This window comes from Capra hircus, chromosome 23, assembly GCF_001704415.2.
Source record: "Capra hircus breed San Clemente chromosome 23, ASM170441v1, whole genome shotgun sequence".
NCBI lineage: Eukaryota > Metazoa > Chordata > Mammalia > Artiodactyla > Bovidae > Capra > Capra hircus.
The window spans coordinates 29,190,683-29,204,923 of NC_030830.1; the positions used below are offsets into that span (position 1 = coordinate 29,190,683).

A 14,241-nucleotide genomic window follows, 5' to 3' on the forward strand; every position below is an offset into this window, starting at 1 on the left:
CTCGCTTGGATTCTCTCAGTGACATCCCACGAGATAGATGAGGATTCTCTGTGGGGCTTATTCATCGGCTGTTGCTGGGACACGGTGCTCACTTAGACATGAGGCAAGACATTTCTGTTGTAACCTGAATTGTGCAAAGATCCATGGCTCCTTTTATTAAATTGGATTCTTTCCCTCTGGTTTGACTTCTACTTTCTTAGGGCCAGGCACACAAAAAATAATATTTCCTCTTTTAGAGTTTGAAGGTTACGGGTGTTACTCAAAAATTCTTGCCTGTGTTTTCCTGTACTGTGTCTCCCCAAGATCCTGTTTCTTAGATGACATGACTTTTAACCCCTTGGTCAGATGGAGTCATTTCTGCTGGAAAAATCTCCAGTTTTTCTGTCCTGAGTGGTACCCAGAATCGAAAGTGTTGGTTTCTCCATGTTGAGAGAACTCAAAATGTTATGATCAGAACTTTCCTAGTGGTCTAGTTGTTGGGAGTCTGTCCGCCTGCCAGTACAGGGGACCCGGGTTCGATCCCTGGTCTGGAAAAATCCTACATGCCGTGGAGCAGCTAAGCCTGGACCACAGTTACTGAGCCTGCATGCCTAGAGCCCACCTTCCACAACAAGGGAAGCCAGAACAATGAGAAGCCTGTGCACCACAGCAAAGAATAGCCCCCACTTGCCACAACTAGAGAAAGCCCACGTGCAGCAACAAAGACCCAGTGCAGCCAAGATGAAGTATACATAAATAAAAAAATTTTTAAAGTGATATTATCACCCCACCACCAAGATAGTGTTATTCTTTTTTATAGATCAGACATCACACTATTAATCGGGTGATTTTACTTGACAGTGAAGCCAGTGTGAGCATCTCAGTGGATACTTATTTTTATTTTTCTTGCCCTGGCTATCTGCTGTATTCATGTGCTTATGTGTGATTTCTCCTTCCTTCTATATCCAGTGTAAGACTTTCTAGATCGGAACTCCTATGGGCAAAATGCATGGCTCCCCAATCTCATGAGCTATACTCCATTCCTAGAAAGGTGGGGTTTTTTAGGATTCTGTAATTCAAAAATCTGCCTCTCATGCTTATTGATAACACTGTGACAATGATATCCAACAGAGTCAGATGTCTCTTTGAGTTATCTTCCCCGGTATGTATTTAATTATACCATATTTTAAAAAGATGTTAGGAATGAAAAGTGGAAGTTTGGGAAAGATTAATTCCTTGGGCAGAAACCCCATAGTGTCTAGACCATCTAAGTTTATTGGAGAGAGAGCCTGTATTCACTTATTTATGCCACAAATATTTATTCAGTTGCTACTTCTTTGATGCCGAACAAGTATCTTAAGTGTCCAGTGGCTCATCTTCATGGTAGGAACCATACTGTCTTCATTTTAGGACTCAGTGTCTGTTTGATAAGTTCCGTCATGTTATAGGAGGATCTTGGATGAAGTCGGGTTCACGTTACAGCAAAGTAATGAAAGCATTGAAAACTTGTCTCTCTCCAGGTTTCCCCTTCCAATAAAATGAGTGGGATTCAATCACTTGTGTTCTTATTGCTACTTACTTGGTAATATTTCAATAAACAGTTCTTTTTGCTATTGATGGTGTTTGGGGGTGGGCAGTTTTTTTTTTTTTTTTTAATTACTTGCTTTTGCCTTATAAATATCATTGCTTTCTAATGCTCTCCAAGCACACCCATAGCAAGTACTCAGGGACATCCCTACTTGTTTCTCATTTTAGTGACATGAGCTTAACGTCATGGACATTCACTGAAGTCTGAAGCTTGTATACAGCCTTAATAGTGGTAGGTGGCCCCCTCTGTAGCGCCAGTTCCTCTGCTGCCGATGAGCCTATGTATACTAATAAATAACTTTAATCCACGTATTATTTCGGAGGTATCAAAAGACATCCACTTGCTTCCTCTCATTTGCTGTGCACAGTAGACAAGGCCACGGTTTTCTCCGTTTTGCTAACATGGAAACCACAGCCCCCAAAGCACACAGCTTATAGTGGGACCAGAACACAAGCAGACCCCAGAGGCTCTTTCCAGTATTTCATGAAGATGTCTCTCCTCTGCATCTAAAGAAGTTTTGAGGTTCTCCAGGGGGAGACTATATTGTAAAAGGGAATAGTGGTTTTCCTTTTCCACAGACATGTAATGATGGAAGCACATCCTTTCTAAATGTCAAACAACAGGAGAATGGTTAAATAAATTATGACAGATCTATACACTGGGATCCTATGTGGCTAGTAAAATGAATGTTTGCAGAGAATATGTAATGATACAGGGGACTGCTCCTGGCCGTGTCAGTGTGGGATCCTAAACAGGAAGCTCTCGATTTTGTTTCAAAATTATACATAACAAAAACAGTGAATCTAAATATACCAAAATATTAGCCGAGTTTCTGGATAGTAGGATTATGGTTTACTTTTATTTTCTTTTTATATACATCTCTGATTTTTTCAGTGTTTTCTTCAGTGAACTCATGTAATCAAAAAGCATACATCTGAAAACATTATCTTAATTATACTCCACAAATTTTTAATTTTAGCTACAGGCATTCTTTGAATCGTTCTTGTTATATCTCATTTTAAAAATTACATTGGAAATGAATGGGTTAATTTTCATTAGTAGTATATACATTTGAAATGAATAATGAATTGTTAGTATATGTGTATGTGTGTGTATATTTTTAAAAAATTTGGTTGGAGAACAATTGCTTAGTGATGTTGTGTTGGTTTCTGCTGTACAACATAATAAGTCATCCATAAGTATACCTATAAGTATACCCCACCCCGTCCCACCCAGTATATATTTTAAGTTGGTTGTTGTAATGCATTTGCTGATCTATTATTGCTTGACAATGAGTCCTTTTCCCATAATTCATTAATTCAGTTTAACATCATTTTGAGGGCTTTCTAGATGTACTAGCCTGAAGATACCTTGGGTGAAGGCTGTTCAGTCTCTGCTCTCAAGAAGTACCAGTCTGGTTGGAGAGACAGTAATCACAGTCTAGAGTGAGCCATGAGTGGGCTCCGCTGGCACTTAGGGAAGAAGGATGCTAAGCTCATGGGTGCTGGAGGAGGTCAGGGAGCGCTCCCGGAAGAGATGCCTTTTGAGCTGAAAGCAGCTGTTCTCTTTTGGATGACCGATCTCAGATTAGAAATAATGACAACATAAGTAAATCTTCTTAAGCTGTGTAGGCAATTGTGGCTGGAATTCTTTTTAATCACCAGCATCCTCCTTTCTTTCTGTTTATGTGAGTTTGCTAAAGGTTAGTAGCAATACCAAAGCATAATCGTTTTCCTTTGTGGTGATCACAATGATGTGCTTTTATAGTATTTCCTAGTATTATACATATCCTTTTATGAGTGACTTAAATAATGACTTGATCACTTGTTTTCATTCTTGTTTCATCCCTCAGCCTCTTCCTACTTGGCTGAGGGAGGCAGAGAGGTTTTTGTTTCTGTTTTATAAGGATAAATGGAGTCATAGAATGATCAACTGACTTCTCCAAATTATAAGGTGAGTAGGTAATGGAACTGGAAAGAGAAACCAGAGTTTCTTTGTTCAGAGCTCTGACTTTAAAAATATTTCCCCTTGTAAGTAGGATAGGTTGTTTGCCAAAAATGCATTCACCTTTTAAATCTTTACTGAAAGTAATGAGCTTAAAATAAAGTCTCGTGAAGGTAATCGTATTGTTACAGCTTAGAACAGAAGTTAAGGCTATTTGAGTAGATTAAAATGAGTCCTGAGTGAGGCTTAATATTTGGCCTATTTAATTAATTTGTTCAGCAATGGATTTTAATTTTCTTTGGAAAAAAAGAATAATTGAAACATTCTCAGACCCTTTTGAGAACATTATGGGATCAATTGTGATTAATTTAAAAAATGTTAACTAAGAAGGACAGACTGAAAAATGAGATCAGGATTGACAATATCTATATTTCATGATACTGGATGATTATAACTTTATTATCAGAAGGTTTTCTTTTGATCCATTGATGTGAATACAGTGGACCCTTGAACAACACGGGTTTGAACTGTACAGGTCCACTTATCTGTCCACTTATTTTTTTTTTCATTAAATACGTACTATAGGATCTGGGGGTGGTTGAATCTACAGATGTGAAATTCTGTACAAGGAGGACTGACTGTAAAGTTATGCTTGAATTTTCTGCTGTGTGGTTGGTTGGTGCCGCACCCCCCTCCCCCTGCCCTTGTTCAAGGGTAAACTGTAAAACTGTCTGAATGTTCTTAGTAATTATTTTTACTGTTAAAGTAATTGTTGTTCAGTTGCTCAGTCTTGTTAGCACTCTAATAATAAATGAAAGTTAATATGCATATTATACTGTAATATATTACAGATATTCAGAAAATATATGAAACAACAGTATAAGTGAATATGAAGGGAAATAAACACTTTGAAGTATTTTATTGATTTTCCTTCTAATTAAAAATATTCATGTATTTTGGATTCATTATGGAATAAATAAAGCTTAAACCATATACCATATTTTTATTGAAAATAAGTATTTGATTTAAATACAGAAAATTTTGCATTAATTGGGATTTTGAGAAATTTAGAATACAGGAATAGTTCTATTATGTTTTATACAGAATGATAGTTTTATTTTCCACAATTGTAGTGATCTGATTTTTGAATTGTTATTTCAAATTCTTTGATTTTTGGCTCCTGTTGCTAGCCAACTCTAAGATTTTATCTGTAGTGCATCTTTTATATTGCCATCAAGCACTGTTTATCAGGATGCCATTTGGACATTTATCTAGGAAAAATGAAAACAAAAAACAACCTCATCACAATACTACAGAGTCAAGAAAGATAGAAGTGCGTGCTCAGTTATGTCTGACTCTGCGAGCCCACGGGCTGTAGCCCACCAGGCTCCCCTGTCCATTGAATTTCCCAGGCAAGAATACTGGAGTGAGTTGCTGTTTCCTCCTCCAGGGTGTCTTCCTAACCCAGGGACTGACCCCGAGTCTCCTGCACTGGCCGGCAGATTCTTTACAGCTGCGCCACGAGATCCAGAAACCCATATTTGTCTGGGGATCTAGAATTCGTGTCTTAACTAAACTGGGTGAGGATGGAGTGACATTTTGCAACACTGCCTTCCTGAATTTCACCGTGAGGTTCTGCATTGCTGAGACAGGGGAAAATGGAGGATGATCCTGCAGCCACATCGTAACTGCCAGGCAGCCATACCTGGGTACCCACGGGCAAGTTATTTCACCTTTAATTAGTGATGTGTGAACAGAATACTATGATAGGCATGAAAATAGATCCAAAATAAAAGTGTAGGTAACTGTCATTGAAGTATGCAGGAAGGCTGATAAAATCTATTGGATTATGTATCAAAAATTGGGAAAACTCTCCCAGCTGGCTGCAGTAGGGTACAATTTTGAATGTAAGGGGTGATGAGATAATAGAATGATGATGGAGCACTGCTAAGTGAGATTAAAACTGGAAAGCTTCATATTTGGGTTGCTGAGGGAGAACAATCTGTATACCATGGATCAATTAGGATAGTACTGATTTTTTTTGAATTTGTGTGTTTATTTTACTTTAGCATTACTGGGTCTTCATTGCTGTGCGAGGGCTTTCTTAGTTGTGGTGAGCAGGGTCTGCTCTCTCCTTGTGGTGGCTTCTCTTGTTGCGGAGCTCAGGCGCTAGAGTGCATGGGCTCAGTAGTTATAGCGCGTGGGTTTAGTTGCCCCTCGGCATGTGGAATCTTCCTGCACCGGGGATCAAACCCAAGTCCCCTGCATTGGCAGGTGGATTCTCAACCACTGGACCTCCAGGGAAGCCCAGTATTGATTTTTTAAGATCTGGTGTTCACAAATTTCTCAACGTAATTATCCTAGGCAGAAGAGGGTATCTGTGAGTGTGTGTGTGTGTGCGTGTATCTTCTCATTGTGAATAAATGGTTAACCATTAGAGTTATCCTGATCAGGATTCAGGTGGTCATGAAATAGATTGTATTTCCTTAAATGTAGACTTGTACTAATTTTGATCTGCTTCATTTCTTTGGTATTGGAGAGTGAATTCTAGTGCCAAACTCCCTGAGTTTGAAGCCTAGTCATGCCATTTTCTCATGGACCCTGTCAAAGTTACTTAATTGTTCCTCAGTTTTCCACTCTGTAAAATGGGGATATATGGGTACCAACCTCGAAGACTGTGGTGGAGAGTCAGTAGGCCAGTTAAGGCATGTAAATCATTTAAAATGATTCCTGGAATTCAAGAAATGACAAGCATTAGTAGTTACGGCTGTGGTATTGTATTCATCATGTAAGTTATCAAAGCACTTTATAATCTGCATTTTTGAGTCCATTTGATTCTCCTAAGGAAGCGAGGCTCAGGGAACTTAAGTAATTTTCCTAGGTCCCCAGTCCAGTAAACACTGGACATCTGGGCTAGTATCTCTAGCCTCAAATTCCAGTCCTGCTCAAGTGGGTCTTTTTCCCATAGCAGGGACTGGATTCTTGCCCAGAAACAAATTTGTCTGGAAAGTTGTAATTTAGAGATCAAGGGGAATCTGTCCCAGACACTCTAGCTATAAGGGATCGAACCCTACTCTAACTCACGTCCATTTCTATATCCTCAGGAATGAGGGGAGATTCTTACTTCATTGGGATGAGGAGCCTGGGGCAGCAGGGCCACATCCCGGAAGATGGAGGACTGTTCTTGCTCTGCTGCATAGACAGAGACTGGGCCGTGACTCAGTGTTTCACGGAGGAGGCCTTTCAAGCCATCACGGACTTCACCGACCTCCCCAACTCACTCTTTGCGTGCAACGTCCACCAGTCGGTGTTTGAAGGGGAAGAAAGCAAGGTAAGAAGACTTTCTGCTCCTGAAATCGAAGGAGATGCAATGTCAGTCCCTCGGCACTTCTGTTGCTCCTTTGTGGCTGAGGTTTGGAAGTTTTTGAAAATGTTCACTTGGTGCGCCTCTCAGCATGCATAGCAAGAGCAGAAAAGCCTGTTCTATTATCAGTTGACATTGGAGGTATACATGACAAGATTATATGAGAGATTCCATTGAATCAGATCTCATTGTCTACAACTCAGAAGTCTGTCCAACAGCAAAAGAAAAACGGCTTTAGAAATAGTGATTGCAGGAGATACACCCTTGGTTTAGGAAGCAGATGTTGTTAAAAAAAAATAGTTTTATTTTCCCGTATTATTCTGCCCCAAACTTAATTTGCCTTTCCCCAAACAGCACAAGCCCTCTTTCACCCTTACTCTTCCTGCAGTTTGATGACTGACCTAAACATGGCTTCTTAAATTGGGCCCCAAGTCTTGCAGCATTTATTAGAAAGGTAAATTTGTTGGCCATCTGAGTCTTGCTTTGCTTGCTGATACCACAGTATGTAGAATTGTTTTGGGTGTGTTGTAAGAATTTGCTTGAAAATGCTTAACCCCTTGACTTGAAATAATTAGGGAATGAGGTTGTCTATGAACAAGCATTTTCTAGAAAATGAGGCTTCTGTTTTAAGAGCAAACTTGATTCAGTGGAGGTATTCTTGGGAGTCAGGGTAAATATTCCTTTCAGAAGTCTGTGTAAAGTTCACTTCGGTTTTCTCTGACCTTTTAAGAGAGTCTGAATGGATCAAACCTTACCTTGTGAGTGTGGATTTCTAGTTGTAAATATCCACTTTTAGGCTATGTTGTAAATCATGGCCAATATTTTGAGGGGAGGAAAGGGTCTTTTTTTTCTGAACTAAAGTATGGTTCTGTGTGAGATTAAGGGTAGGATTTATGATTGCTGTTTCATAAATTTGAGCTGTTTTTGCCAACTGCTGAAGTCCGATCTCTGTTTCCTGAACACGGTTACTAGAAGTTTTTGTTCTGGATTTTATTGGTTTTGTAAGCAATCCTGATAGCTCAGAGAATTAGGAATTATTTCAAGCTGTATAAAGATAGTTTTATAATGATATTATTTTATAGTTGAGCAGTTGAAATGAGCTAAAAACAGCCTGAAGTCCAAGGAATTATATGTGGTTAGAACATCCAGAGCTATGATCACCAGACTATTTGAAGTAAGAAAATGACATATATCCTCTTTGAAAGAAACTACAAATTTTGCTCTTGGCTTATAACCAGGTTATAACACAGATTATTGTTTATTCAGAGCAGGTCATCCCCCCCTGAAATCTACCTGACATTAACTATGAAACAAAGGTTTGTATTTTCTTGTTCTGTCATCTATTTAAGTATCAACGATCAGAAGGATCTTCCTTAGAGGTTTAATGAGGGTTTTGACTCTTTCTTGATAAAATACTTTTCGATCAGTTAAAAAAAAAAAGATTTAGGAAAGAGCCAATCTCATTCAAGGGTTCAAGAATGACCGATCAGCCAAACCAGAATTAGTTACATAGAAAGACGGAGACATGGGGAGAGTTCACGGGAATCTGCCCACATCTATTTTGATATTCTGATCTGTGATTGAATAATGGATTACTAAATATTCTCATTTAATTTGTATATGAAGTTGGTACACCGCAGTTTAACAAATAGGATTGGGCTTTAAAATGACCTTGCTAAAATATTGAGGTGAAATCAATATGATATAGTTCCATGGAATAAGTTTAAAATGATGTAGCTCACATTTTTATAGCTAAGGAGGCGAATTTTCTAATTGGCCAATGTCTACTTAATTAAACTTATTAAATGAGACAGGAAGTCTTCCACTTTGGTGCAATTTTTATAGCTCCTATTCATGGAGAGTCTCTGGGACGTCAAATAATCTGATCCAGATTCAGTTTTTATTTTATTATATGATCAGAGTTTAGGGTGACAAAGCAAGATAATCAGATACAAATAAATGGATAACAGAGGCATGATCACTACGACTACAGGGAAATAAAATGTTTGGGGAGCCTCACGCCTCCCAATTTTACTCCCACATGTTTTCCTTCTCATTCTAGACTTTTCTGTTCTTCTCTTTACCTCCACTTTTTCACCCACTATCTTAATAAAACTCACTTGTCCTGTACGTCATTCTCTCAGAATATCCTTCCCACCGTGTTCAAAGTTCATGAATCTGAGCCAGGAATTCTAATGATGGTAATCTTTTCCAAAGGGTGGACATTGGGGGCACTATTAGGGGAGATAATTTTAGGTAGAGGGAAAAAAATCAAGAAAGCTTTCTAGCTCTTGTATCTGCCTGTGGGTAAGGCCATGGGGATTGTCTAAATTATTTGGCTTTGGGAAAAAGCCTTCAGGAGCCTGCAATTATCAGAGAGATAAGATATCAGAAATGATGCTTGGTTTTCATCTCAGAGATCCAAGTGGGTAGATCTTAACTTGTTTTGGTGAAGTTCTTTCTTTTTTTGGCAAGCCTACTTTTTTAAAAAGGATATATATATTTTTAATGTGGACCATTTTTTAGAAGTCTTTATTGAGTTTGTTACAATATTGCTTCTGTTTTCTGGCTAAGAGGCATGTGGGGTCTTAGCTCCCCGACCAGGGATCGAACCTACATCCTCTGCGCTGAAAGGTGAAATCTTAACCAATGGACCACCAGGGAAGTCCCAGCATATCTACTTTCGATTCATTGTTTCTTGATTCGTATCAAGAAAACAAGTTTAGCTTGTTTGCTGCAATTATTATAAAGCATACATTTTAATTTCCTTAGCTTGGTGGGAATCAAGGCTCTTGCTTTCTGACTATTATGATTAAGTCTTGGCAGTAATCTTTGTTTTCCCGTTTGTCAGACACTTTTCCTAAGCCTTTTTCCTTTTTGGGATAGTTTGGAAAACACTGACTTGGCCTGCTCTTAATATAGGCAACACCATAGGAGATGATCTTCTGGCTATGTTGCTTCTGCTTATCAGCGTGATACATGTTCTGATATGCTCATTTCTGCCAACCTATTTGAATCCTAAGTTCTGACATCTAGAGAACATTTTTCTTTTCAAACAACTTCATGAGGCCATGATGTTGACTCCAATTTTCTGTTAGGCAGAATTCTGTGAGATTGTATTTTGATTTGCTGCTTCTGCGAGAAGCGAGCACATACCTCAGTGTGGTTCGTTGTGGTCCAGATGGTTGGGATTTGTTTATATAACACAAAGGAGAACCAGAGCTGGAGGAAATTGGCATCTGAAACCAATAAATGCAGATTGCTGTTTGCATGCTACAGCTTGCAGCATAAATATTTTTGTATCAGACACATTTAGAACTGGGATTGTCACAGCAGGCAATACCTATAAGTTATCAGGGGTTGTTAACCTTTGGCATTTTCCCCTGGCTTGCCTTTCTGGATACAACTGGGCTGCACCAGTCATCTTAAGACAGATGAGGCTGGAGGGGCACCCTGCAGGCTGCTGTGTGTCTGTGCTCAAGATAGATAAGGCTCTGCTCCATGGGATGTTGGCACTCGTTGGTAGCTAAGGGGAACAGTGCACCAACCACCATAAAATTCTTAGCCAGATTCAGTTTATTAAGGGGAAGCCTGAAAGGTGAGTTGTTACTGGCCTCCAAAAATTTTGAATTCATTTAGTTCAGTAACAACAATAATAGTATCAGTAGGAGGCCTTATATAGCGTGAAGCAAGGGGCTCGGTACTCTTCTGAGCCCCTTGCTTTCTAGACATCAAGCCTGTTAATCAGCATGACTACCCTAGAAGGGTGGTGTCTTTCTGCCTTTCCACCTCTTGGGCACGTGGTGGAGGTTGTATTCCCTGCACCACTCTAGCTAGTTCTACCCAGCGTATAAGCAGAACTGATCTGTGCCACTTCCGTGTGAGGCCTTTAATCACCAGTGTTTGAAGAATGATCTTTTCACTCCGCTCAGGTAGTTGGCATTGTGCCAGGCGTGCCTTTTCAGGCAGTCTGGTTTGTGGACTGAGGACAAGGATGACCCAGGGCAGGGTCCTGAGTGCCCTTGGGATAGACATCCAGAGTGACAGCATCAACAAGAAAAGCCTTTGTTGCTTGAAGCCACTGAGATTTGGGGGTTTGTTGTTAGAATATAGCTGAGTCCACCTAGGTTGATACTGCAAATATGATTATCCTCATTTTTCAGATGTGGGCCCTGAAACCCAGAGAGGTTGCCCATGATTTCACAGCTGGAGTGGCAGAGCAAGAATTCAAACCTACAGAGTCTGTGCTGTTAAACATTATGTGACACTGCCTCTTCATACACAAATTTTTCTTGAAAACAGGTACGATGCTTGGCTTTGGGGACGCAGTGGTGCACACAGACTCATTGAACTTCAAGTCTACCAAAGCAAACAATTCAAATAAGAAAACAAGCGTAATCAATCTAGTGATGCTAAAACCAAAAGAGCGTTTAATACGTATTTTCAACTGTACTCACTGCCCTATATACACTATGCGTGCACACGCACACAAGATTTTCTTGTTGTTTTGGTTATGTTTTGTTTTGCTTTTTAAAAAACGAGCATTTCTTCCAACTACTTAAAGACAGTGTCCTACCAGAAAGGGCATAGATCAGAGGCCTGGTGCTATGCCTGTTAGGCTTCTTGCTCCTCATAAATGGAGCATCTCAGTGCCTTGAGGGTGGCTGGAGTGATTCTAGGTTCAAAGATATATATCTTTCATTCAACATCACCACTAATAGAATATACCAGCTCCTTCTAGAGCTCAGCTGAGGACGCAGTCACCTAGTGAACCCTGGCAGCGTTGTGAGGTCACCCTCAAGGATTTTGAAAGGTGAATCTGTTGATTTGCAGTTTTTATTTGATTCCCACATAGGATTTGCCTTTAGTCTGTAAGGGTATGTAAATGTTCCCATTGTACTTTACAGCTGCAGGCCCACGATCTCTTTATCTGCAGTACCCAAATTTGAAAAGCTCTGGAAATTGAGACTTCATAACCCATTTTAAGGTGAAATCTCACTTGACCTAAATCATTCAGAATCTAACCAAGATTGATGAGAAGCTTCTTCTAGTGTGAATATTCATCCATCTCTTTGCAAAAATATTCCTGTCTTTAAGCAACGGGGACTGCCCCCCGACTTGATGGATCATTACATAATGTGAGGCATGCATGCCACGTTGTTCTAAATCCCTTAATTCTGAATTTCAAACATAGCGGGTCCTAAGAATTTCAGAGAGTGAGTTGTGGACCTGTAATCTATATAAAAATGCACCCACAGCCCATGTTCACCAAGAAGAATGGATGTATCACTGCAATCTGGACTGTCATAAACAAGGACAATTAAATATTTTTCCCCATAATGAGATGCTTGTGTTGATTAGAGATAAAGGGCATATTGAGGACAGAATGGGCTCATTCAGTTTGCACACCTGTGCGCTGAGTTGCTTCAGTCGTGTCTGACTCTTTGTGACTTTATGGACTACAGCCCACCAGGCTTTTCTGTCCATTGGGTTCTCCAGGAAAGAATACTGGAGTGGGTTGCCATGCCTTTCTTCAGGGGATCTTCCCCACCCAGGGATTGAACTTATGTCTCTTATGTCTGGCAGGCAGGTCCTTTACCACAAGCGCCGCCTGGGAAGCCCTTGTTTAGTTTAATAATAGTAATAATGATAATAGTAATGGCAGCAGCAAAGCTTACACAGCTTGGAGCAAGGTACTGGATATTCTTCAGAGTGGTTTTTAGACATTAATCCCTTTAATTTCCATGGCAACCCTGTGGCATGGATGCTGCATGGCTGACCTTACTGAGTCAAGCTCTGACAGTCTCTGAATCTCCTTCTTTGAATGTCTGCAGTTGAAAGCTCTGACTTTGACCTGTGGTCACTACTCATCCTGCCCTCATCCTTTTACCCAGTCCCTGACTCATGGTCTGTTCTCGGTCCAGAGAAAAGACCCCTGGTCCATCAGGGAGATAGACATTTTTCCACGCTCATGGTTTTCTTAACTCAGAGGATCTTCTGCTATGCCGCTCCCACATGTTTTACTTCTCTTCATTTGGATTTTTCCTCTCTATACTGTGAAGTTCTAGAAGGCAGTCAAAATTTGTAAACTTCCTAGTTGTATTTCCATCACCTTGCTGGGTCTCAGGCATCATAGGTGCTCAGTAAGTACTGAGTTGGACCTCCACTTCAGTGGGGACTAAATGAAGGTATAGAGGGATGAATTAGCCAGGATGGGCTCATTAATTAGAGAAACAGCAAAGAGTTGAGTGAGGCCTCTGAACATTTAAGTCTAGTTCATCATCCACCATGCACTGAGAAACATCAGTTCTAGAAATAAAGCTGGCCATTCATCAGCACAACGTTCAAGTCAAAGCATGTAAGACAGAGATCTCAAGTGATTTCATAGCAAGATGCAAATTAAATGTCAGTGCATTGAGTCCATATCACTTCTACAGTCAAGATATGACATATATGAATAAGCCTGTTTTGTCAGTTTATGGTATTTTAAGCTTTTAGAGGCAACTGACCTATTTAGTGGGCTTTCCAGGTGGCACTAGTGGTAAAGAACCCACCTGCCAATGCAGGAGACACAGGAGACGTGAGTTTGATCCCTGAGGCGGGAAGATCCCCCGGAAGAGGGCTTCTTGGAGAATTCTCCAGTATTGCCTGGAGAATCCCATGGACAGAGGAGCCTGGCAGGCTACAGTCTCTAGGTCGCAAAGAGTCGGACATGACTGAAATGACTTAGCATGCACCATGACCTATTCAGTAAGCCAAGAGAGTAAAAAAATCTTAAACACGTTTATTTCCATAATGACTCCTAGAAAAGAAAAGGGAGAAATAAGAAAAGAGAAAAGGCAGCAAGGAAAGAAGAAATCCAGTGCTTTAGGAGACCTTGGGAAACTTGTTATAGGGATAGTTTAAAGCTGATTGAAAAAAAAAAAAACGCTCATGCTAAGGATATGTAGCAAAGGATGAACAATCGGATAATAATTTACTATAGTTTGTGTTGCTGAATATAGCTTGAAAGAAATTAAGTGAACTGTTGTGACCTAAGGTTGGGAAAGAGATAATCAAGCATTAATTTTAAATATTGAAGTAGAAAACTGTTATATTAGATACCAGATATTCAAGGAATCCTTAGGAGTCTCACCATTTCTCGTGTGTCATCCTTGGTGACTTTGACAGATTTGCTTGTTGTTTTCAAGAATGTTTAAGTTGTGAAAAGGCAGTGCCTATCATTTTACTCAGTACATTGGTTCTGTTTTTTCTCTGGAGGAGGACTGGGAACCATAATTAGTCACCGCTAATCACTTGGGGACACCTGCCAGATGAGAGCCCAGCATGGGCCAGATTTGAAAGCTGTTGCAGGACACTCCCTGGA

General features: G+C 40.0%; 1 protein-coding gene across 2 annotated transcripts in view; it reads left to right on the forward strand.

Annotated features, from left to right (window-relative positions):
* RCAN2 (regulator of calcineurin 2) overlaps positions 1-14,241 on the forward strand; it is a 277,144-nt gene that overhangs the window by 43,508 nt on the left and 219,395 nt on the right. The window contains exons 1-2 of one of the 2 annotated variants that reach the window (XM_018039085.1): positions 3,499-3,520; positions 6,616-6,842. In XM_018039085.1, coding sequence (XP_017894574.1) covers positions 6,618-6,842 — 225 coding nt within the window. In that variant the 5' untranslated portion in view covers positions 3,499-3,520; positions 6,616-6,617. Of the gene's footprint in view, positions 1-3,498; positions 3,521-6,615; positions 6,843-14,241 lie in introns of those variants that run through there. The other variant, XM_018039084.1, reaches the window with a different exon arrangement.